The sequence below is a fragment of the Hippocampus bargibanti genome, linkage group LG07 (assembly GCF_051943395.1).
Source record: "Hippocampus bargibanti isolate YZ-2025 linkage group LG07, ASM5194339v1, whole genome shotgun sequence".
Lineage (NCBI taxonomy): Eukaryota > Metazoa > Chordata > Actinopteri > Syngnathiformes > Syngnathidae > Hippocampus > Hippocampus bargibanti.
Window position 1 is genome coordinate 25,460,969 of NC_142740.1, and position 26,731 is coordinate 25,487,699.

At 39.1% G+C, this 26,731-nt stretch overlaps 3 protein-coding genes across 4 annotated transcripts in view; 1 reads left to right on the plus strand and 2 right to left on the minus strand.

Moving 5' to 3' along the window:
- Positions 1–31: 31 nt before the first annotated feature.
- On the minus strand, positions 32–13,845 carry zap70 (zeta chain of T cell receptor associated protein kinase 70). The gene is made up of 13 exons (XM_089001848.1): positions 13,713–13,845; positions 10,869–11,303; positions 9,332–9,492; positions 9,096–9,234; positions 8,153–8,231; positions 7,847–7,869; positions 7,726–7,765; positions 5,981–6,176; positions 5,698–5,904; positions 3,466–3,658; positions 1,445–1,585; positions 1,253–1,365; positions 32–1,153 (listed from the first exon to the last, which is right to left on the minus strand). Exons 2-13 carry the CDS (start codon positions 11,271–11,273, stop codon positions 1,036–1,038), a joined length of 1,815 nt encoding a protein of 604 aa, XP_088857974.1. The 5' UTR covers positions 11,274–11,303; positions 13,713–13,845; the 3' UTR covers positions 32–1,035.
- On the minus strand, positions 13,718–19,124 carry LOC148895921 (14 kDa phosphohistidine phosphatase). Of its 2 annotated transcripts, none has more exons than XM_089001854.1 (3): positions 18,949–19,124; positions 18,146–18,270; positions 13,718–13,858 (listed from the first exon to the last, which is right to left on the minus strand). In XM_089001854.1, the coding sequence occupies exons 1-3, from the start codon at positions 19,082–19,084 to the stop codon at positions 13,814–13,816; spliced, it is 306 nt and encodes a 101-aa protein (XP_088857980.1). In that variant the 5' UTR covers positions 19,085–19,124; the 3' UTR covers positions 13,718–13,813. The 2 variants fall into 2 exon arrangements, with proteins under 2 accessions (XP_088857980.1, XP_088857978.1); XM_089001852.1 differs by lacking the exon at positions 13,718–13,858 and adding an exon at positions 16,676–17,632 and having other exon boundaries at positions 18,949–19,119.
- Positions 19,125–20,576: 1,452 nt separating this feature from the next.
- The window catches only part of LOC148895922 (L-selectin-like), a 6,484-nt gene continuing 329 nt past the window's right edge, over positions 20,577–26,731 (plus strand). The window contains exons 1-8 of the mRNA XM_089001640.1: positions 20,577–22,224; positions 22,325–22,403; positions 23,376–23,774; positions 23,856–23,960; positions 24,697–25,077; positions 25,172–25,369; positions 25,452–25,584; positions 26,584–26,731. The exon at positions 26,584–26,731 is cut by the window's right edge and continues 329 nt beyond it. Coding sequence (XP_088857766.1) covers positions 22,222–22,224; positions 22,325–22,403; positions 23,376–23,774; positions 23,856–23,960; positions 24,697–25,077; positions 25,172–25,369; positions 25,452–25,584; positions 26,584–26,644 — 1,359 coding nt within the window. The 5' untranslated portion in view covers positions 20,577–22,221 and the 3' untranslated portion in view covers positions 26,645–26,731. The remainder of the gene's footprint in view (positions 22,225–22,324; positions 22,404–23,375; positions 23,775–23,855; positions 23,961–24,696; positions 25,078–25,171; positions 25,370–25,451; positions 25,585–26,583) is intronic.

The following is a 26,731-nucleotide window of genomic DNA, read 5'->3' on the forward strand; positions in this document are numbered from 1 at the left end:
AACACCAAGAGTTTTTGCGGGTTGAAATACACTATGTAGTTGTCCTGGCAACATTCTGTTGTGCGTCGCACATACAGTACTTTTCCTTTATTTTATATATATATTTGTTTACACACAAACACACACACAGGCACGCGCAAACACACACAGATAAACGCGAGTCGACGTTCTATTAGAAGTACAGTACCGTATACGTACAGCATTGTGTTCGCATTGAGCGTTTATACAAGCCTAACAATGTTTGTTCGTCAAAGTGAATTCGTGAATACTTAAAAATTCCATCAGATAAACATCTCAACTCAGTAATCTTGGCAATAAAACGGTTCATTTTCCACACAGTTTTTACAAACAGTTTTCTGCATGCTGGTTGGCAAAGAAACCATAGTCTCATCAGTGGCGGGCCTAAAAATATCAGAATCACAGACTGATTATATTTTGTCTGTAAATTATTTTTAAATAATTCCAAATTGTCTTTCAGCTTACTTTTTCGTTGCTTTTCCCTCGTGCTGCTTCCATGTGTGTTTTCGTATTTAAGCATTTAACCAATCACATTTCGGCCATCATTGGTTACCAGGGTCAGAAATCTTCCTGGACGCTTTCCTTCAATTTCAATAACGCCCGACCAAAAAGCAACTCCAAGGATCTTTTAATAGTGTTATTATATTATGGAAGGGAACATTTTTTCCCTTTTGTTCATCTAGATTTGTTTGTTGTCAATTATGTATGCTTGTGTTCAGGTGTACATTCTATTCTGCGTTTTAAGCTCTTATAAAGTGTCTTTGAGTGAAACGGTTTGCTCATCAATGAAAAGATGCAAACATTCAAACTGACAAAAAGTATGTGTACGCAGAAGACACCCTCATGTTCCAAAAGTTTAATTATCACCACCAAGGCCTGTTTTAGCTGTATCGCTGCCGGAGTTAAGGCTTTTTAAGTGTGAATGGCTCATAAATAGCTCTTTGTTTTACTTATTTAATGATGGGATGAATGGACGGATTGTGTAGCCATCGCACAGAATGTGCTTTGTTTTAATGTCTACACGTTAAGCTCTGCAGCAGTGGCAGCACCCATTGGCTTAACCTTTTTTGATAATGAATAATGGTAAGATCTCATGGTCTTTTCCACATTTTTGAAGTCAGGACGATCCTCATATCTGTTGAGAAAGGACAAAAGCAACCAAAAAATACTGAATGAAGTCATTATTTAAAAAAAAAAAACAGAACACAACATAATTTGAATTCAATTTTCTTACTTATATGTCCAGCATTCTTGCATCGCGGCGTGCATTCGTTCTGGACAATTTACTGGACACGGCAAGCGTTTCCCACTTTCAATGAAACTGTTCACCTCCACTTGTTTCATTTTCTGGACAGATTTGAAAAGAATAAAATACAAGTATTAGATTTAGAATTTTGATTGTGAGTCACTGCTTCATGTACAGTACCTTGTACGGTTTTCCGCCGTATGAGAAGGCTTCCCACAGGGTGATGCCAAAACTCCACACGTCACTTTTACTGGAGAATTTGCGGAAGTTAATACATTCAGGAGCATACCATTTCAGCGGCCATAGTCCTGAAGAACGTGCCTGTTCGGGGTTTCATATGCCAAAATGGATGTTTATTAATTAATTAATATTGAGTGGATCGGAAGTAGTTCAGTGCTTAAAACTAGCTTTTTGGAATCTGAGGGTCATGGTTTGAGTTTTCCTGTGGAAAACAAAATGTTAACTCGCTGTTGTGGAGAGACTCTCAAACCCTGTTTTCCCCCTGACATAACTTATTGCATGCTTAAAGGACAACCGACACCATTTTTTTTTGTTTCCTAACTGATATCAGAAAAACGTTTTATAGCATCTAAAATACCCAAAACATGCAGGCTGATATTTTTAGTCAAATGCAAAACACCAATAAAAATGACTTAAAGTGTCCAAAAACTGACACGAAATGCACTCGGAAATGGCAAGATTCAGAAAGTCCCACCCCCTTGTTCGTAACGTCACGCCAGAACACTCCTCCACAAAATGCCTTGCTCCAGAATCAAAACAATGGCTTCAGAGAGTTCAGATTCGGAGAAGATGCTTTCTTGTTACTCATCCAGTTATGAATATGATTCAAATAGTTCTGAAGAGGAAAGCATACATGTTTGCAATCGATTAAATAAGTCCTTCCGTCTCAATTCGAGCCGTTTGGACTCCAATGTAGCATCCCAGAAAATGCACAAGATGGCGCCCAAGCTCCTGGAAATGGGCTGATTTGTCTGCGGGGAATTTGTGTGAACTTAACACCATCTTTATGGTGTTACCGCAATTGGTAGTCTTGGTGCGACAAACAACGATTCACCATCGCGTTATTTATGTAGCGTTCTTCTAATTTCACGATCAACACGGTGTTTTCAGAGGAAAAAGTGCCCAAAATGCATTGTGTGTCGCTTTGTCAGTCAGGGGCGTTCCTAATGTGACGTCACGTCAGGAATCATCAATTTGAAAACAAGACTTCCTGAATATTCAGCGCGAGTCTTAGAACGTAAAATATAGCTATATGCGGTGGAATCTTTGTAAAATGCGCTCAGTAGAAGTCATTTGAAGTGATTTTACAAATTATGGATGCAAATTGGCCGGAGGTGTCGGTTGTCCTTTAAATGTGTGTAATTATAATCAACATAATACATTCAAAATACAGATACAGACGCTCCCCGACATACGAATATTTGAGTTACGAAAAACGGAATGAAAAATGTTCAGACAGAGATGCTGTAAGTAAGATTTTGTATTTTGTGCGTTTTTCTGGACGGACACCAAGGCTGACGAATCAGCGCTTGGCTATGCTGAAGTGTTGCCAATGAGTTCAGGCCCCGATCCGCCGAGCTCGCTTACAATTGGCTGCGTAGAGTATGTGGGCGGGAAGGAAATCCCTCTTCCTCATTGACGCACGTGAAGCATAACAAAAAGTAATGGTAAGTAAGTAATTACTGAATTACGTGCCAGCAGCTTCAGTAATGGCTTACTGAAGACCCAAGGATATATGTGGTCGTACTACAGTAGGTCTAAATATATTTTCCGACTGTTAGGGCATCTGTGTTTTATACTTCCCCGTTCAGTGTTTAACTGAAACATACATACCGTACAAAATATAGCACTGAAGCAACTTACGAACAAATTCACCTTACGAACGACCGCTCGGAAAGTATCTCGTTCGTAATGTGGGGAGCGTCTGTAATTATAATAAACATAATACATTTAAAAGACATATACAGTAATGGCAAAGTTGTTATTTGCCAAAGTATATTGATGAACTTGAAATGTTCTTCCTCTCATTCAATGATTCACTTCCCTTATGTGATTCCCACATTCCATCAGTAAATAAGGGCAAAAGGAAAAAAAGTTTAATATTTACTCGACAAAGATAACACCGTATAGTGATAACCTGTGAGGTGTTAAAATTCCTCATAACAACTGGACCTCTGTACCTTGTAATATTCGCTGTCCGCTCCCAGGGCCTTGGATAGCCCAAAGTCACTGATTTTGGCAAACTGTCGGTTTACCAGCAGAACATTCCGAGCTGCTAAGTCCCTGTGGACAAAGTTTTTCTCTTCCAGATATTTCATTCCCATTGACACCTGGTGCATCAGGTTGACAATATCCTCCGTCGTGACTGTATCCCTGTGGTGGTTGCAATATTAAAGGGTGACATTTAGTTTATTTATGTATTTATGTATGTATGTAATGTATTTATTTATTTATTTATTTGATGCAGTAAATAAATAAATATATAAATCAATATGTATTGTACAGTGAGACCTCAACTTACAAACTTTTTGTCTTACAAAGGTCAAATTTATGAAAATTAAACCTTATAATAAGCACTATTTTCATAATACACACCCACCACGGCTGGCAGAGTGATCTTCGGCGGAAGCACACGACCGAACAGCACCAGAGGTTAAGTTACCAACAGTCCTTATGGAAGGTGACTCTCCTTCCATAAGCCATCAACGACCATCAAAAAGGTACATAAAACTTTATTTTACAGCAGTTTATTTCTTTAATTACAGTCGTCATTTAATGCGCCTCTCTTTCCAAACAGCAATTCCTTTTGACCTTTGACCTCCAACACCATTCCATCAAGCCATAAATGACCATCACAAATGTAAATAAAGTGACTTTATGATACAATGCAGTGTATTTCTTTCATTACAATACAATAGCACATTTATTATACATAGAATAAGGTATGTTGTGTGTAGTTTTAAGACTTATTTAGTTGAAAAGTATATTTTATGGAAACCCGGGAATGGATTATTCCCATTTTAATGGTTTCCTATGGGAATTTTTTTTAGATATACACTTTTCGCCTTACACACTCTGTCTGGGAACCAATTAAGTTCGTAAGTTGAGGTCTCACTGTATAAATAAATAGATAAATACATAAACATATACACCAGGGGTGTCCAAAGTCGGTCCTCGAGGGCTGCTGTCCTGCCTGTTTTCCAGCTCTCCCAGGTGCAACACACCTGGTTCAAATGATCAGCTCATCAGCCAGCTCTGAAGCAGCATCAAAATGGTCCTGATGATTTGAATCAGGTGCGTTGCTCTGGGAGAGCTGGAAAACAGGCAGGACGGCAGCCCTCGAGGACCGACTTTGGACACCCCTGATATACACAGATAAATAAATAAAGAAATAATTACATTAATAAATAACTAAGAAAACATGCATGATATTATCCATTTATGCAGAGCGTGTTCATGTGAACACAGATAACTTCATAAAAAAACAATCAAAACAGAGTATGAAATAGTTTCAAATGGAGTATATAATTAACAATAACACAATGATATCTAATTTACAACAATTAATGTGGCAAGAAACAACATTAATGCATTCGAAAATGAATTTATCTGTGTTCTTATGAACATGCTCAGCGTAAATAGGTTAAACATTCTTAATTGTCCATATGTGTGATTGTGGTTGTGAAGGCTTGTTTGTCAATATGGGTCCTGTCATTCATGGCTACAATTTCATGGCTACGGTCAATTCAAATAAGAAAACTATGAAAAATCTAAACTTTTTGAGGTACATATTACGGAAAAACCCCACACATAAGTATTTCACCATTTCAATTGATTTCAGCAGGAGCCACACAGTCTTGAGCCACCTGAAATAAACTGTGACACCTATTGTTGTTGTTAATTATGAAATAGTCTTTAACTCATTGATTCCCATTCCCAAATTTATTTGGGAATTGAAAATATAACGTAGAGTGCCATTCCCGAATTTGTCCGGGATTGTTTGTTTTTTTTCGTTTGGGTGCTGATAAAGCGCTGGCCGTGTCTTCTGGTAATGTTTTTTTCCCTTCCACAAGGGGTCAGCATTTCCTTTTTTTTTTACCATGTTAGCGCTTTGTTCCAGTTTCAGCTTTTGTTAAAGCGTTATATAAACCAATATGTATGTATTGCATTGTATTTTGAATAGCCGCCGTCATTTCAAGCTCATATAACTCCAGACCCATATAATTTGGGAATTAACTCTTTTTTTTTCTACTAAAAAAAGAGAGCCTAAGGTTTCTTACGCTGCTTTGAATGTTTATGTAGTCCTAAAACTCAATATTCTGTGGGTCCGGTGACAACGACAAAAACCCTGGCACAGGAGTGGACACATTTTTGTCTGGCAGTGAATGAGTTAATAATGGACTCAAACGTACTTATTGGAGGAGAGAAACTTGTTGAGAGGCCCCAAAGGAGCCATCTCCATGATGAGCATCAAGGACTCAGCGCTGCATAACCCCAACATCCGAACAATGAATGGATTACTCAAGTGGTGCATGATCTCTGCTTCCCTCATCATCTCCATCTTCATGAGCATCTCATTGTCAGTCTTCAGGACTTTGATGGCTACTTCTAACTGTCCCCTGATGGAAAACCAAAACAAACTATTTGACATGAACAACTTTCCATCAAAGTGGTTCATCTCAAACGTGTTCTTACATGTCAGTATCAAGGACACCCTTCTTGACGCAGCCAAAGTTGCCGGAGCCCAGTTCCACTTCATCAATGAAAAGATGATTTCTCTGGATGTTAAACTTCTTAATGTCGTTGGGGTTGTGATAAGGGTTAAAGCCAATGCAGTCCATTGGAAGAGAATTATCCGCAGGCTCAGGAGTGATTGTCTTCACAGCCACACCTATCAAGCAAGAAACATACATAGTTTTACATTTACCTTACAGTTTTAAACAGTGGCTAGCTGGATAGATAGCTAACAGATAGCCAAGTACATAGTGCCCCGAATTTCCGTCAGTATTCTCAGCAAAACATGCTAACTATGTTAAAATGCTACATGTGGCAAATTTCTTCATTGCTAATAAAAAAATAAATGTAAAAAAAAGCGATGCGAAGCCGTTAAAAAGCAACATTTGATGACATGCGTTTTGCATGTTAGCATGTTAGTTATGCCATACTGTTTCGCATGTTAGCAATACATGTTAGCATGTTAGTTATGCCATTTGTCTTTGTGTTGTCATATTATTTATTAGTTTTTTTGTTGCTGTTTTTTTACTTTGTTACTTCCGGGTTAAGTGAACGCCGGCGCATGTGGCTGCTGCTGCTCACCCGCAGAAAAAATATCCTGCGACTGTAAAGTGTCCTTGAGAGTTTTGAAAGGTGCTTATAAATGAAATGGATTATTATTAAAATGAAAAATCAAATCCGTAGATTATTTAAGCCTCCTGTGGTTTTCGGATCAAAATGACCCAAGACTGTGTAAAAATTCCCCCAAAACACCCTAAATTATTGTTTGAACTTGAAATGTTATTACTTTTCCGGGATTGTCCCCAATTTCGTTTTTATTCCAATTTCTAATGAAGCTGGACAAAAAAAAGTACAAAAATTGTATTCGGGTCAAAATGACCCATGAGGCAAATCAAGTTGAAATGAACTCATTCACTGCCATTCGCAAATGTATTTGGGAATTGAAAATATGACATAGATCGCCATTCCCGAATTATTCGTTTTTGTTTTTTCATGCTTGGGTGCCGATAAAGCGCAGGCCATGGCCTCGGGCAATGTGTTTTCTTTTCCACAACGTGGGAGCATTTCCCTTTTTTTCAGCTGTTAATTATTACTATTAGCTGTCTAGCTTTTTATTTGCTATCCATTAGCTAGCTAGCTAGCTGGATTTCTATCTATTTGAGTTACTTCGGGGTTGGGTGAATGCTGGCGCGTGTGGCTGCCGCTGGTCACCGACAGAAAAAAATATCCTGTGACTGCAAAAGCGACCTTGAGAGTTTTGAAAGGCGCTTATAAATGAAATGTATTATTATTATTATTATTATATAAACCAATATGTATGTATGGCATTGTATTTTGGACAACCGCCCTCATTTCAAGCTCATATAACTTCAGATCCATATAATTTAGGAATTAACTATTAGTTTCTATAATAAAAAACGATAGATTAAGGTTTCTTATGCTGCATTGAATGTTTATACTGTCCTAAAACTCAATATTCTGTGGGTCCTGGGATTTGAGTGACAATGACAAAAACCCTGGCACTGGAGTGGACACATCCTGTGACTGTAAAGTGTCCTTGAGAGTTTTGAAAGGCGCTTAGAAATTACATGTATTATTATTATTATTATTATTATTATTATTATTATTATTATTATACATGTCTGGCAGAGAATGAGTTAATCAATGCAGAAATTGCTCACAATAGTGCAAAGTAGGCGACTGACCTCGGGGTGGTGCTGTGTAGCTATTTAATCCTGTTCGCCTCTGAAAGTAGGAGAGTAAATAATTGGATTACAATCGCCGTAATAGGAGGACTTCAATTCTTTATCTGGCACTGATACTCACTGTTGCGGGAAGGCTTGGAATCTCTGATTTTTGTTTGAAAATCCATCCATTTTTTAAACAAAAAACAACAACAACAAAAAAGAAAAACAAGGGTGGGGGAAGACAAAGCCATCAGTCTACACAGCAATTAAACAACACATCAAAAAAGGCACAAATCATTGATCACCTGTGTATCTTCAAATACCTTTTCAGAATTTGAAGCATTTTAATTGTCTTTTTGAACATTTCATATCAGTTAATGTACATTTCATATAACAACATGAAATACTTGCTTTAGATAAATGAACATATAAAGATGGACATTACTTGCAGCAGCCTTGTTGACACATGGGTCGCCCAGAATTGTCACCAAACCATAAGGTTTCATCTTCAGGAACTCTACCAGCTGTTAAAATACATAAAACGGTATTATCCATCCATTCGTCCATGATTCCGCCCGTCTGTCCAACCACCCTTTCATCCATCTGCCCGCCTGTGTATCCATCCATCCATCCATCCATCCATCCATCCATACATACTGTACATCCATCCTTCCGTCCAGCCATCCATCCATCCATCCATCCATCCGTCTGTCTGTCCATCCATCCATCCGCCCACCTGTCCATCATGCTCCATCCGTCCATCCTTTCGTTCGCCCACCTGTCCGTCCATCCGTTTGTCTGTCCGTCCATCCATTCGTTAGGCCATCTATCCTTCCGTGCATCTTTCGGGCCATCCGTCCGCTGGTCCATCCATCCATCCGCACGTCCATCGATCCATCCATCCATCCATCCATCCATCCATCCATCCGTCCATTCTTCTGTCCATCCATCCATGCATCCATCCGTCCATTCTTCCGTCCATCCATCCATCTGTCTGTCCGCCCATCCATCCGTCTGTCCGCCCATGCATCTGCCCGTCCTTCCATCCATCCGTCCATCTGTCCATCCATCGGTCCATCCATCTTCTAACCAATGCTCAGTACACATATGGACACCCTTTGAACATGGTGTTCGTAATGGAAAATTCCATTATGAGCACTTCCCAATCTCGCCTCTCATTCATTGGGGCGAAGCCCACCAAACAGGCATTAAACTGGCTGGCAATACATATGGCCACACCCGCTCGGCACCTCTCACCTTTCAAGTACCAATCATGACAACGTGTAACCTGATAACATGATCAGCTGTCCACTGTAGTAACCGCTGAACCTGAAAGGTTTCATACGTACCGTATCACAAAATACAAATGTTTAAAGGCACATATGCACCTGCCAAATAGTGTCAAACTTCAATCCGTCAGGCATGTAATATTTCCCTGACTTATCTTGGAGGATCTGATAGTGATAAATGGATCTTCCATATATTACGGAGAGTGCAAAAGTACCAGATTCCTCTCGGTCACGAATCCTGAAAAACAATTGGGGAAAAGAAAAGTTGCTTTTGACAAAGCTAGAAAGATCTTTTACGTTTCATTGGAAAAAAAGCATCACTTTGAAAAACGTACAAAAATTTGCCATCGGGTTGTGTTCCACAGTAGAGTAGTCTCTCACATTCCTGTCGGGAGATTTTGCCGTGATACCACGACATCTTCTCATGCGCCATAGTGGCGATTAGCTTTTCCAGTTGGGGAGCTTGACTAATGATGGCTTGCTCCATGGCTTCACCCTGAGTGGAAGATAAGCAGACTTTATCATCATCTGAATTGGTTTGCACTCATTTGGTTATTGCATTAAATTGATTATCTGATGAGAACCGTAAAAATATGTACAATATAACATTAATTTAGCTTATTTGATTGTCAGATCGACTTTTATTTATCCATCTACCCATTTTCCAGACTGCTTTATCCTCATTAGGGTTGGTGGGGGAGCTGGCGCCTATCCATGCAGCCATCATCAGGCAGTAGGTGGAGGTCACCCTGAATTGGTCGCCAGCCAATCACAGGGCACATAGAAAAACAAACAACCCATCGCGCTCACACCTATGAACAATTTGGGGTGTTCAATTAGCCTGCCATGCATGTTTTTGGAATGTGGGAAGAAACCGGAGGACCCAAAGAAAACCCACGTGGGCCCGAAGAGAACGTGCAAAGTCCCCACAGGGAGGCCGGACCACTTCTTGAACACACGACCTCTGCATTGTGAAGCCGGACGGGGTGCTAACCACTTGACTACTGGGCCGCCCCCAATTTTTATGCATTTTTTTAAATTTAATTAACTAATTTACTGCCAGATATGTGCAAAAATGTGTCCACTCCAGTGCCAGGGTTTTTGTCATTGTCACTCTATTTCCAGCACCCACAGAATATTGAGTTTTAGGACTACATAGACATTCAATTGAGTCTAAGAAACCTTCGACTCCATTCTTTCATCAGAGTTAATTCCAAAATTATATGGGCCTGGAGTTATCTGAGCTTGAAATGAGGGTGGCTGTCCAAAATACAATGCAATACATACATATTGGGTGATACAGGTAACATCCGACTTACGACCGGCACGACTTGCGACCACCCGTACTTATGACCACGACCGCCAGACCCTATTTTTAAAATTTTAAATTCTACGCCTGGCACCACAACGCGCTAGCAGCCCGGTAACGATTTCGACAATTTTGGCTAACCAGCCACTCACTCTTACCCAGCAATCGACCGTGTGATGGCACCGGCGGGGGGAGTGACCACTGACGCTGGCCGCGGCGTGGCCAAGACTAGAGCCGAGGTGGGTGGCGTCGGCGAGAGGGCGCACGGGATCGCCACTCGGTGGTGCCCTCGGCCGGCACCAACGGCGCCACCGCCTCTTGGAGACTTGGAGACCCCTGCCTGCCCGCCCCCGTGGTGTCCGAATCAGGTCGTTTACAAGTCATTTAGCACTCAGTCTCTATTTAACATTTTGAATGGATTTTGACCTATGACCATTTTGACTTACGACCGTTTGGTCGGAACAGAACCTGGTCGTAAGTAGGATGTTACCTGTATATAATATTGGTAATTCTGCATACGTGAATGACGCATCTCCAATCGTTAGATGTCGGTAGAAACCAACCTCAAGGTTCCATGTCTGTTTCACATATTCCCTCAGCAAGTTTTCTTTCAGGCTGTCAAACACACTTGGCCGGATCGGCGTGTCGGAGGAACGTAAGCAAGGTTTCTTCAGAGCGCACAACAACCCACCGGGGTCCTTGCTGTAAAATTCACAGAGCTCAGCAGGCCCACGGTGAGGTATGCCTCCTGTGATACAATAAGTGTCATTAAGTTGTTTCTCGATGGGGTAATGGTAGAACTCCAAGTTGCACACGACGGAGAGGACGTATCCACCCAGGCTCCGCAGACATTGTCGTAGCAAGAAGAGGCCGTCGGCCATACCGGCCAGTTTTAAATGCTGCTCAGCTTCTGAACGACTGATGCTGCCGTAGAAGAAAGGCAATTCTATTGCTGGGTCGGTGGACATGATGGAATTTCTGATTTGATCTTGAGAGGCCTAACAGATGGAAATCAAGAACATTTAATGACAATTCAATATTTTAGGAACATCCAAGTCATCAATTGAAGTGAGACTCTGTTATTTCCCATTAACTCATTCACTGTCATTTGGGAATTTATTATAGAATTGAAAATATGACGTAGACTGACATTCCCGAATGTATTAGGTTTTTTTTTCATGCTTGGGTGCCGATAAGGCGCTGGCCATGGCCTCTGGAAATGTTTTTTCTTCTCCTGAAGTAGGAGTCTGTTATTGCCCATTCACAAATTTATTCAGGAATTGAAAATATGACGTGGAGCGTCATTCCCAAATTCATTCGGGTTTTGTTTATCATGCTTGGGTGCCGATAAAGCACTGGCGATGGCCTCTGGCAATGTTTTTTCTTTTCCACAAGGGAACAGCATTTCCTTTCTTTCCACGTTAGCGCTTTGTTCCAGCTTCAGCTATTGTTCAAACACTATATAAACAAATGTATTGCATTGTATTTAGAACAGGCACCCTCATTTCAAGCTATGATAATACCAGACCCATATAATTGAGTAATTAACTTGTTTTGTCTGAGGAAATAAGGGAGTCTAAGGTTTCTTACGCTGCGTTAAGTCTTTATGTCGTCCGAGAAAACAATATTCTGTGGGTCCTGAAATGAATGAATTCTTGAATGAAAATAATTTACATTGCTTGAAACCATAGGGTCACATATAAAGTATGTGACCCGATATGAGAAACACCTCTGGCTCTACTAATATTAAATTAACACATTGAAATTAGCATAGCTTTTGTTTTCTCTCCATAGAATGACACTGTTACAAAAACATATTTGACAAGAAAGTACCCATACAGCAAGACTGCATCTAACTCATAACAAGAGCCACAACAGGAAGTTGTGGTCCCCTCACACGGCATCCTTTCTCTCAATTTTAATTTTCAGTTGAGCAGGTGCTTTTCGGAGAGAAGGAAAAAAAAAAAAACACGGTCAAACATTTGTCTTGCACCAAAAACATGAATTTTACTGTGTTATTCAGAATAACGCCGCATTGAATTTATGTAGTCCTAAAACTCAATATTCTGTGGGTTCTGGAATTCGAGTGACAATGACAAAAACCCTGCCACTGGACTGGACACATTTTCGCACATCGTCTGACAGTGAATGAGTTAACACAGTTTTTTTTTTGTAAAACAAATATTTTTTTATCGAAATAAATGATTTGAGAGGCACACTGGTGCAAACTGACTTTCCAAAATTTTACAATCATGTGTCCTCATTTATGGTGACTGGTGAGTTATAGGTACATATATATGTTACAAGAACAATTATGTTTCCAGGGTGAATAATTAAGAAAAGGCTCTTACCCTGTCCAAAAAATGCAGCGCTCTATACTTATGAAACTTATTTCATGAGACAGAGGACTGATTCCAATTTTTCACCACGATGTAATTTAGAAACAAACCAGAAGGAGCTCCATTTTTTGTGCCTACACATATGAAGAGCTGAGCACCATGTTTACTCTGATCTGTTTTTGGTGTAATGACAACAAAGACCCAAAGACCCAAAATAATTCGATGTTGAGATGTGTAAGTTTTCTGTTAGCTGAAAAATGCTCTGCATTTTTATCATGAGCTCAACCCTATTAAGTATGATGAGCCATTTTTTGCGGTTGTTTTGCTTATCACATCTACAATACTAATAAATAATTGTCTATCATTGAGACAATTTTAGAGCACTTCAATGCACGAATTGTCAACTGTACCTAATACAGCTAGCTAATAGAAAGAATCACCCAATCATTTTATTCATCTTCCACCAATCTATATTGCTTAATGTGTTCAGACGAGACTTCAGGTTGCCACTTCATCACGTAATGACAGACAACCATTTGCACTCAGATTCACAGTTACTGAATAATAACACCATCAGGCTCTATTTAACATAAACATCCAAACAAAAATACAATCATATGCTTTTTTTTAAAATTGGGACACACTCAATTTAAATGTATATAAACGTCTGTAATGAAATAAAGTACTGAATATAAAAAAATATGATAGAATATAGCATTGCGTAACTAGTGGATTAATATTATGTCAATTGTGATACAGTATGATTTGTTAATTTGCATGGTTTGGCATGTTGCTCTGGTTTTGATGAATAATCATAAATAATACATTACATTTTAAGCACCTTTCAAAGCTCTCAAGGGAACTTTACAGTCACAGACAAGCATAGGTACTATAATAAATAAAATATAATCACAAATACAATGCAATAAATAAAATACAATTATAAATAGAAACAAGAGAGAGAGCTACACAGAAAATGCAATTTTAAATAGGTGGGTTTTGAGATGGGACTATACATATTATTATTAATATATTGTGAAAGTTAAAAAAAATGACAAAGATACTCACTTTTTCTTTCAAAGGTAGAGCAAACTTGTTGCTCCAGAGATAGAATGCATCTGCTCATGTGCGCAGTGTCAGGTGCTGTCACGTCAGTAGGTTAGCAAAAGTCAATGCGACAGTACTTGCAGACACACATTAGCAGGGACTTTTGCCTGTTGAATAATTACCAAGTAAAATTAGATTAGATTAGTCTCACACTGGAGAAATTTACATTTTACAGCAGCAAAGTGATGAAAGGAAAGGAAGAAGTAGAAAAACAAAATATAGGAGCTGCTCATGACAGACGGCTGAATTCTGCAGCCCTCTGCCAAGCTATTTATTGAGAGTATATGCAAATTCAAGTAATACATTAGTAAAACATAGTTTTCTTGATTAGAATACCACACCTCTTGAGTTCTAAGCACAAACAGCTGTTAGCAATAAAACATTCATTTCCATGAACTGATACATTTGTAACCTGGCTAATGAGCTCTTCCTGTGAAGGAGTTTCAAATCCTAAATTACTACTGTGATAAGGAGTTTCCCAAGTCCTAAATTCTGTCCAAGGCCAGATCTCCTAGATGAAGATGACAGTTTAACTTGTGACTGTTGACCTCAGATTGACCCCAGGTCGTCTGTGCTTCAATTGTGTATTCGAGTCACACATGTTGACTAAGCATATAACAGCATGAAACTTTTAAATATGATAACTTCTTATTCTCCATCAGCGACATTCCCCAATTTGTTCAGGTTTTTTTTGCTTGCTGGGTGCCGGCAGCATTTTCCTTTTGTACAGCCGCCCCCATTTCAAGATCAGATAACTCCAGACCCTTATAACTTAGGTATTAACTTTTTTTTTTCTGATGAAATACGAGAGTCTAAGGTTTCTTACGTCGCATTGAATGTTCATGTAGTCCTAAAACTTAATATTTTGTGGGTCCTCGAATTTGAGTGAAAATGACAAAAACCCTGGCACTGGAGTGGACACATTTTTGCATGTCTGGCAGTGAATGAGTTCAATTGATTTCAGGATGCCATTTTCAATATTTTTGCTGACCGAATATATCCATCCCTCATACTGATAAGTTTCCCCTGAAAAAAAAACTAGCCTCAAAATTTCAGTCATGGGCTTGTCCGTATGAAAACACTTTCACCCTCAGACACGACAATGGAGTAGATAGGTTTTCCGAGAAGGGAACCGAGGTTCTCACACTTTTCCTCTCCGCTGCCTGTTTGAGAGTAACGGAAAGTTTTGCAATTCACCGGAAACCGGCTCTAATTTGAGGATGTAACCTGGAAGGAAGACAGCCTTTTGTTTTTTTTTTCCTTTCAAGGTCACAGCATAATCAACTATGTTGCCAGAATGCTTTGCTGGGTCCTCCATTCAAGGTGAGAAGGCTACCAATTCCCCTACAAGGTATATTCATGATAAAACAAAGAAGGTGATGATAAAAACGGCTCCAGTGATGAAGCACCGGCATGCACCGTTGGGAATTCAAATCAACTTAATGTGTGAAAACTCCCGGAAGGGGATGTAGTGGTGATTATATTAAATAAAAATCTTTTTTGGATGACACTTACTGGCTGCTCCATAATTGTAACATGTTCAAATTGACACTATTATAAAGTATCTCGGCATTTAATTGCCATACACCATGATTTATAAGGCCACGATTTATAACAGCTGTTGTAACAAAGCACATTGGAAAGCTTTTTTGTCACATTCATATTTATGTATGTATTTATTTGTGTTTATTTATTTGCCTTGGTATCTAGCTAGCTATCTAACTAGCTACTGTATCTATTTGCTATCTATTAGCTACCTATCTGGCTAGCTAGCTCTCAATTAGCTATATAGCTAGCTAGCTGGCTAAATTTTTCATGTTTCTTCAGGCACCTCTTTTACGCTCAATTTTTTATTTAGCAATCCAGCTACCTACCTATCTATCTATTAGCTGGCTAGCTAGCTATCTCTCTATTATGTATAAAGCTATCTAGCTATCTATTAGCTAGCTAGCGAGGTTTCTGTTTGACTTACTTCCTGGTTGAGCGAATGCAGGCACGTGTGGCTGCCGCTGCTCACCCACAGAAAAACTTATCATGTGAGTGTAAAATGATCTTCAGTTTTGAAAGGCGCTTATAAATGAAATATATTATTTACTTACCTATTTTTATGTAAGTATTCATATTTACTTATTTACCTAAGTCTGTATGTACAGTAAGTCTCGTTATATCGATATTCAAGGGAGTCCGAAAAAATATCGATATAACCGGGACTATCGATATATCCGACCCTGTTTGCATGTAATTTTCTCCGTGCGTGCATAGAAATAGTATCGATATAACCGGTACTATCGATATATCCGATATCGATATAACGAGACTTTACTGTATTATTTATTCTTTCTAGCAGAAGCCTGAAGTTATTTATTTTTTATTAAAATGGACTTTGAACTGTTCATAAATATTTCCAACTTGTTCAAGGGCCCATCTCACTGGTAGCGACGCCAACCACTCATTACAGACGCTCCCCAACTTACGAACGAAATACGTTCCAAATGGTTGTTTGTAAGGTGAATTCGTTCATAAGTTGCTTCAGTGCTATACAGTAAAGTCTCGTTATATCGATATCGGATACAGTAAAGTCTCGTTATATCGATATTCAAGGGAGTCCGAAAACATATCGATATAACCGGGACTATCGATATATCTGACCCTGTTTGCATGTAATTTTCTCCGTACGTGCATAGAAATCGTATCGATATAACCGGGACTATCGATATACAGTAAAGTCTCGTTATATCGATATCGGATATATCGATAGTCCCGGTTATATCGATACTATTTCTATGCACGCACTAAGAAAATTACATGCAAACAGGGTCGGATATATCGATAGTCCCGGTTATATCGATATTTTTTCGGACTCCCTTGAATATCGATATAACGAGACTTTACTGTATTTTGTATGGAATGTATGTTTAAGTATAAGTATATTTAAGGGTTGTATAAGTAGCCTGTATTGGTTTGTACTAAAAATTAAACATTTAATAAAATATATGCTCTATAAAGATACATACATGTACAACTGGAGAGAATACTACATGTTACGACAAAAATATTCGTATGTACTGTTGTACGTAACTGGAATGTTTGTAAGTAGGGAAGCGTCTGTACAAAAACAAAGAAAAAAGAGCAACAAATAAAAAAAAAAAGGTTTGATACTTGCCATAACAAGTTGTATAGATCGGTTAATTTACTTTTTCCTGTCAATTCTGGAAAACCAATGTGATTACATAAAAGATACACAAGGCAGTCCAACTATGATCGATGCAATACCTTGAGAAATAAATTAGCTGAATATGAATAATAATACGCAGGGGCATCCATCAGTAGGTCAGTATTTTTTTTCTTTTTTCGCCAGAGTTGTACACATTTCCCTGCTTTCATTTTGAGGTTGAGTTTAACAGTTCATTTATCTCACACAGTTCACAAATGTAAGCATTTAACACACGATAAGAAGCAATGACGTTTCTTTCCCTTTTGGGATTTGAATTAAAAAAAAAAGAAAGACTTCTTCCAAGTCACAGGATATGTCTGTGATTCTGAATGCCTCACTCCTTCCTGTATGGACTTTACGCTTGGCACTCAGCCTCTGATTGTGATTTACAGTCAATTAAAAGTAAAAGTACGGACGAGTCACTGTATTTCTGAGTAACATTTGCTCATCTCTCAAATCCTTAAAAAAAAAATACAAAAATACAAAATAAAATCTACATTGAAATGTTTAGTGGAAGTATTTATTACACAAAAACAATTTGACTTCTGGGCTGCAAATGTGAAAAAAAGTGCTATTATTTTTTCTCGTCACTCCATGTGATCTCATAGTCGCTGAATACGCTCTTCAACTTTTCGACTGAAATGGAGTGGTCAGCTTTACCAAAACCCTGAAACCACAAAAGTGACACGCCAGTTTGGATATTCACCAGTCACACTAATAGGTACATTTTATGTGATAAAATACAAATAATAATTATTAAGTAATAGTAATAGTAGCAGTAGTAACAGTATTAATAGTATGAATAGTATGAATAGTAGTAATAGTACTAATAGTAGTAGCAGTAGTAACGGTAGTAACAGTATTAATGTTAGTAATGGTAGTAGCAGTAGTAGCAGTAGCAGTAACAGTAATAACCGTAATAATAATAATAATAATAATAATAATAATAATAATAATAATAATTGGATTTGCCTTTATTAGTCTCGCAGTGGAGAAATTTACATTTCACAGCAGCAAAGTTATGAAAGAAATGAAAGTAGAAATAATAATAATAATAATAATGCAGCGCTTTTGTTAAATCTCATTAAATGCAAATCTATCCAAGAAAGACCTAAAAACAATTTAAATGTTTTCAAATGCATAACATTGACATTGTAATTTGTAATGAAAAATGGCTTACAGTGGACTCTCCGAACACCCGTATTTTCTTCTCTTGACTCTTGTGCTCGATTTTCCCTCCACCAAGGCATTGACATTCCATGCCCAAGGCCTCCATGGCTGGCTTGACTTTCTCAAAAATATGATCTACAAATCATTCATAGCACACCATGATCATTTCTTAAAAAAAGATGTAACCCCTTTAGCATTAGCATCAAGGAGGGGGTTATCCTTGTTATAAACCATAAAAATAGATAGGTATAAGCTCCCCAATTTACGAACGAAATACGTTCCGAACAGTCGTTCGTAAGGTGAATTCGTTCATAAGTTGCTTCAGTGCTATATTTTGTATGGAACGTATGTTTAAGGCTTATACAGGGAGGGGTTTATCCTTCTTGATGCGAATGTCCCACCATGTTTCACATTTTCCTTTTTGCTAAACTTTTCATTGTCGTACTACAATACAAACAACCAGTTTAGATGACCGCACAGGGGCCAAATACCAGATATGCCCTCTATATCATTTTATGAGGCTTTTGAAAGAGTGCTAACATTTTGTCGTTACTATTCAAATGTAGCCAAATCTACATCAAATGTCATTATTTGTAATTCTGTAGAATAAACTGTTAAAACGGTTGCACTTCTATTGACACTTTCCTGTTTTTGTTAAATCTGTCACGATTTACACCAAGGATCAAATTGTTCTGCCCATACGGTACTCAACGTGAAATGAAATGAACCGTGCACTTTAAAATCCGAAACACAACACAAATTGTGACACGTGAGCTCACCGATACAAAGCTTGTGACATTTCATTTAACTTACTGTGATACTCGGCACTCTTGGTACCACGAACAATGTTTTTACTGACATCGCCGTTTTTCACTTTCACTAAAATATACTTGAAAGTTCCCTCTGGGTCAATCTCCACATCGGGGATTGCTGCCAGGGACTCTGACATGTTGAGAAGACAAGACAGACGAGACAGCTCAGGAAATACAAACGCCTTATAAGGTCTTTCGCTCTTATTTCCGGTCTTAAAGAGACAGGCCGTTTTATGGCCTCCAAAAGAGGTTGACGCTTGATATTGCGCCATCACATGGCTGAAACTGAAAGTAGATATAGATAGGCAGTTACAGTTAGACAGCGAGACTAATGTTTTTCAACCTTTTTTGAGCCAAGGTACGTTTTTTTACATTGGAAAAAAATGGCGGCACAAGACAAACCAAGAATTTTATTAAATGACTCCCTGAACAGTATATTTAATGACAATATAATTTTGCAATTTATTGATACTCATTCATTCAGCCTGATACTACAAGGTAACTAGCTTTTGGCGCTTTCTCATTTACCTTTGAGTTTTGTTTTGTTTTTACTTGAGCTCACCATCTTTGCTTTCTTTTTCTCACCACGAATACCAGGGCCTTCATTCGGATCAGAGTCTTGGACAGAGCCCAATTCGGAGTTTGCAGTTGCCTTTTTTAAAAAACTTCTCGATAACTGTCACCACGACCTCTCTCGTTCATCAAGTCTCGCGGTGGAACTAGGCAATCATGCTACGTGTTGCCACACGGACGAATATTGAATTACCCTCCAGTCTTTACAGCACGTAGAAAATGATTAATAAATGTTTGATAAAATTTTAAATTTTTAAAAGTGACATTGGATAATTTATTTGTGCTGTATGTCATGCATATTAGCATATTTTAAAGCTGACTTTGACTTTGATTTATCTCGGCACACTCGTGTGTCGTGGCACAGTGGTTGAAAATCACTGAGCTAGCAAATAACTGAGCATGCTAGCTAGATCGCTAAGTAACAGACAGCAAGCTAGCTCGACAGCTAGCTAGCTAGTTAAACAGCGAGCTAGCTAGATAGATAGCTAGACAGCTAGCTAGCTAATAGGTCCACTTCAACGAGTAACAAAGACAACAATACGAAGCTTAAAATCATCCATTGCAGAAGTTCCAACAAAGCCTAACAAAAAAAGTGAAATGCTCCCCAGGGCCAATAAAACGCCATTGTGTTATTTTTCAGGGGAAAGGGTGGAGGTGAAGAGGTGTCAGAAACAGGCAAACATTGGAGTCAGCCAGGAAGGAAATGCACTGTCACTTCTGGAAAGGCAAGCGGCCAGCCAACCGGCGCCTTGCCTCCCATGGTTCACATTTCCTCCATCCCGAGAGACCCTTGTTAAAACACCAGAAAATCCTTTGTAGTGGTAGCCATTGCATTGTGTTGTCTTTTCCTTTCTTGTCACATGCATTTCCCCCCCGACACTTGAACGACTTCTATCCTTCCGTGAATCTTCCAGGAATAAATCAGCCTGAAAACTATATACGTCATACACAAATTGTTCTACATACTCATGTTTTGTATTATTATTATTATTATTATTATTATTATTATAATAATAATAATAATACATTTTATTTATAAGCAGCTTTCAAAACTCTCAAGGACACATTACAGTCACAGGATATTTTTTTCTGCGGGTGAGCGGTGGCAGCCACACGCGCCAGCGTTCACTCAACCCGGAAGTAACATGAAGTAAAAAAAAAAAAACTAAATGACAAATAATATGACAACACAAAGACAGAAAGTCATTCATTCTTCAGCACTTTCTGTACCCTCTTTGTGACATGAAGCAATTCGAGTTGAAAGAGGAGAGGATCAAAAGATATATACAGGTAACATCCGATTTACGACCACCCGTACTTACAGATAATAGATAGCCAGCTACATAGCAAATAGATAGCAAGTTAGATATCACACCCAGCAATGATGAGTTTATCAGCATTTAGGGCAAAAAAGCACCATTTGCTGAAAATCTCACCACATAATCAAATTGCAAGAGGGTCGATTTCAGGGTTTTTCAGGTTTAGTTTTTTTCAAGGACAACTGGCAACATTTTTTTGATTCCTAACTGACATAAGAAAAACGTTTTATAGCATCTAAAATACCCAAAACACGCAGGCTGATATTTTTAGTCAAATGAAAAACACAAATAAAAATGACTTAAGGTGTCCCAAAACTACTTCAAAATGACCTAAAAAGTTTCAGTTTCAGAAAGTCCCGCCCCCTTGTTCATGACGTCACACCAAGACGTCTTGCCTTGCTTGAGAATCAAAACAATGGCTTCAGATTCTGAGAAGATGCTTTCTTGTTACTCATCCGGTTATGAATATGATTCAAATAGTTCTGAAGAGGAAAGCATAAATGTTTGCAATCGATTTAAGAAGTCCGTCCATGTCATTTTGAGGCGTCTGGACTGCAAGGTAGCGGCCCAGAAAATGCACAAGAGCACAAGATGGCGCCCAAGCTCCGTTGGAAATGGGCTGATTTGTCTGCTGGGAATTTGTGTCAACTAGTATCAAAGAGTAGTCTTGGTGCCACACACAACAATTCACCATTGCATTATTTATGCGTTTTCCTTCAAATTTCGCCATCAACACGGATCAACACAAAGTTTTCAGACCAAAAAAAGTACCAAAATGCATTGTGTCGCTTTCACCAACTCAAAAACAAGACTTCCGGAATATTCAACACAACTCTTAAAAGGTAAAATATAGCTATATGCGGTGGAATCTTTGTAAAATGCGCTCAGTAGAAGTCATTTGAAGTGATTTTACAAATTATGGACACAACTTGTCTGGAGGCGTCGGTTGTCCTTTAAATGTAATTTTAATGTTTGTTTTTTCAAATATGAAACATATAACATTTATACCTGACGTCCCCACTAGCAGGTTCTGCATCACCATCTTAAAAACATCTAAATCCTAAAATGAAAACAGTAAATAAAACAGTCAAACATTTCTGATAATGACAAGAAAAATAATAATCTCTGCTTCCGCCGAAGACAATGGGACTCCTCACACCCCCGAAGGAATTTTTGTAAAGTGATGTTTTGGATTGGGCATAATTGTTTTGAAAACGGGGGGTTGGGGGTTTGGAATTTCCAGCGAAAGCCTGACGACAGCTTCCCGGAAAGTTGGACCGCGTGTACCAGGGGCTATAAGAGCCGTCGCAGCAGCGCATTTCAGCCCAAATCATCTTGCTCACTCACTGAGACACCCAGACTGATCTTAAAAATCGCTTAAAATGGTAAGTGTGGACTTGACAGCGAGAAAGAATATCATTGCATGTTGCATGTTGGAATTTGACTGACTAACCCTTATTTATTATCCTCATTTTTTTCTGTTAGGAACTTTTTTGTGGGTTACTTCAGAGCAGAGCATCCAAGATGTCCGGCTCGTGGATAAGCTTGGCTTTCATTTTTACAAGTAGGTGCAAATTTCACCCACCTATTTTGCATTCATTCAACTCAACATTCTCGATATAGCACTTTGGAAAGTACGTTTGTGTAAGCTCTCAGTCGTACAGGAGTGGTCCATCGATGAAAAGGTTTCTTCAGCCATCATCTGTACTTCTTTGAAAGTGTGGGACGTTTCGTTCCTCATCCGAAAAGCTTCGTCAGCGAACTAAAATGTTGCTGGTACTCATCCGGTTATGGATATACAGTAAAGTCTCGTTATATCGATATCGGATATCTCGATAGTCCCGGTTATATCGATACTATTTCTATGCACGCACGGAGAAAATTACATGCAAACAGGGTCGGATATATCGATAGTCCCGGTTATATCGATATTTTTTCGGACTCCCTTGAATATCGATATAACGAGACTTTACTGTAATTCAAATAGTTCTGAAGAGGAAAGCATAAATGTTTGCAATCGATTTAAGAAGTCCGTCCGTGTCATTTTGAGGTGTCTGGACTGCAATGTGGCGTCCCAGAAAATGTACAAGATGGTGCCCAAGCTCTGTTGGAAATGGGCTGATTTGTCTGCTGCGAATTGGTGTCCGCTAGTATCAAATAGTAGTCTTGGTGCAACACATTCACCATTTTTGAAAGTGTCTGACGTTTCGTTCCTCATCCGAAAAGCTTCGTCAGCAAACTAAAATGTTGCTGGTAGCTCTGGCCCTATATATATATATATATATATATATATATATATATATATATATATATATATATATATCCCTAATGTCCGCCACCTCTGGACATTAGGTACAGATGATGGCTGAAGAAATTTTGAAAAGTACTTCTAACGTGTAGCTACCTGTTGTTATTATCTTGACATATTTTATTTAGTAGTTAGCCGTGAGAGTAAATTCCATATGTGACTTTGCTCCGTAAAAGTCGGCAAAGATTGTTGAAATGTTTTTTTTTTTTTGCTTATCTCCATCCTCAGTGCTTTGCGTACAAGTTGAATGCTGGTCTTACTTCTACTCCAACACCACCATGGACTGGGAGCAGGCCCGAGCGTGGTGCAAGGAGCATTACACCGACATGGTAGCCATCCAAAACCAGGAGGAGATCGGCCATCTCAGCTCGTGGCTCCCCAAAAAGGCAACCTACTACTGGATCGGGATCCGTAAAATCAACGGTACCTGGACGTGGGTTGGAACCAACAAGTCTCTCACGACGGAAGCCACCAACTGGGCGCGAGGGGAGCCCAACAACGGGATGAACGGCAAGATTCTTGGCGAGAGCGAGGATTGCGTGGAGATGTACATCAAAAGGAGCTCCGAGCCCGGGAAATGGAATGACGAGAGGTGCAAGAAGAAGAAGACGGCTTTGTGTTACACAGGTGAGTGGAGTGAACGGTGATCTGTAAAAAACACCTACTTTGTGAATGTTAACATGTAAAATCTCCTTCTTCTTGTTGTAGCTGCTTGCCAAAAAGACTCATGCGTCCACGGTGAATGCGTGGAAACCATAAACAGCCACAGGTGCCAGTGCTTTGAAGGCTTCTATGGAGACAAGTGTCAACATGGTAAGAATCCATTTTGCATACAGTACATACAGTACAGTCCATACAGTACAGCATATACACCACATACAGTACATACATATATACATACAGTACATCCACTACATACATACATACATACATACACTATATACATACAGTACATACATATAGTACATACAGTACGTACATACGTACACATGTACACGCGTACGTACATACATACATACATACATACATACATACATACATACATACATACATACATACATGCATAGATACATACATAGATACATACAACAAACAAACAAACAAACAAACATGTGAACTACAGTACATACAGTTCATACAGTACATACATACATACACCACATACATTCACTACATACATACAGTACATACATACAGTACATACATATAGTACATACATACGTACATACATACATACATACACATACAGACATGCATAGATACATACATAGATACATAAACAAACAAACATGTGAACTACAGTACATACAGTTCATACAGTACATACATACATACACCACATACATTCACTACATACATACAGTACATACATATAGTACATACAGTACATAAATACGTACATACATACATACATACATACATACATACATACATACATACATACATACATACATACATACATACATACATACATACATACATACATACATACATACATACATACATGTGAACTAACGGTGACTAATTGTGTTGATGTGCTTGATTTCAGTGATTCAGTGCAGCGAAAGCGAGCTGACCCTCCCCCCCAAAAGCAGCGTCATCTGCACCAACAAGTACGGCAACTTCACTTTTGATTCATTGTGCCAATACTCTTGCGAAGAAGGATACCAGCTGAGCAAAGCCGACCCCTTAAAATGCACCGCCACCAAAAACTGGTCACATCCACCACCTACGTGTGAAGCCGTCCAGTGCCCCGCCGCTCTTCTCCACTTAACCAACGGCACAGTCCGTTGTGGAGACGACTCGGATATGAGGTTCAGCTACGGGAATAACTGCACTTTCAGTTGCGACATCGGGTATCGGTTGGTGGGGCCCAAAAGTGTGACGTGCACGTCGGCCGCACGCTGGAGCGAGAAGCCACGTTGTGAACGTAAGAGGATGTCGGAAATACAAAGACTGTTTTTATCAATATATACGCGTACGTTTAACTGTTATATAACCATCCCCTTTTTTTTTACGTCCAGCAATCACATGCCCTCCCCCCGAATCCCCCAAAAGAGGCCACATGAATTGCACCCCATCCCTAATCCCATCCTGGGGGTACTATCCTCGCGATACAATCTGCACGTTCAGCTGCCAGGAAGGTTACGAACTCCAAGGTGCGGTCAGCACGGCGTGCACGCACTTTGGCGAGTGGACCGGCGTACCCCCAACATGCGAAGGTGCGAAAGCGGACCAGATGGAGGGAAATGATTCTAAATTTGGTGGTCGGTCGTTAACGTTTATTGTGAACCTGTTCTGCAGAGTCCACGTCGGAGTTGAGTGCCGTCACGGCTGGCGCGACAATCGGTGGCGCTGTTTCTTTGTCTGCTCTGTCTCTGGTTATGTGGATCTTGCGACGGATGAGGAGGAAAGGAAGTCACTTTGAACTGAGCAGGTAAGACAGATGATTCATAGTCATAAATTAAAGGACAACTGACACCGTTTTTTTATTTCCAAACTGAAAATCAGAAAAACGTTTTATCGCATGTAAAATATCCAAAACACGCAGGCTGATATTTTTAGTCAAATGAAAAACACCAATAAAAATGAGTTAAAGTGTCCCAAAACTGCCACAAAATGAGCTCGGAACTGGGCAGATTCAGAAAGTCCCGCCCCCTTGTTCGTGACGTCACACCAGGACGTCCTCGCCTTACTCTAGAATCAAAACAAAGGATTCAGATTCAGAGAAGATGCTAGCTGGGTAGCCATATAACTAATAGACAGCCAGCAAGATAGCTAGCGAGCCAGCCAGATAGCTAATAGATAGTAAATAGATAGCCAGCTAGGTAGCTAGCCAGCTGGGTAGCCAGCCAGGTAGTAATCATAATAAAAAGAATAATAATAATAAACATAATAAAGGAAAAGAAGAAGTTACGGTTTCCTGTCGAGGGCCGTTATGAATGTTTAATCCCTTCGACATATTACACATTACACATCAAATTAATAACTAATACAGTAAAGTCTGGTTATATCGATATCGGATATATCGATAGTCCCGGTTATATCGATACTATTTCTATGCACGCACGGAGAAAATTACATGCAAACAGGGTCGGATATATCGATAGTCCCGGTTATATCCATATTTTTTCGGACTCCCTTGAATATCGATATAACGAGACTTTACTGTAACTAGTTCATATTTATAACTTTATTTATAACTAGTTCAAATTTGAAGCAAAAAATAATGACTGTTATTGTGGTTTACATGAGACATTTTGAAATTTTGGTTTGGATGGAATTTTACAAATTTCATTTGCTTTTGTGGGCCAAATAAAATAATGCGACAGGCCAGATTTGGCCCCCGGGCCTTAATTTTGAAACCTGTGTCATAGATTGTTTGTAAAATGGATGAATTGCGAGCTCACGTGTTATCTCTCGTCTTCTCTCGCAGCAATTCCGACATTGAAGACCCTCCTCAGGTGTACAAAAACAGCATCGATAGCCTCATCTAGGATCGTGACATCAGCTCAGATCCATAAACGACCATCACATCATTCCAAAAATTGAATGAAATTTTTTTTAAAAAAGTTATCCTTCTG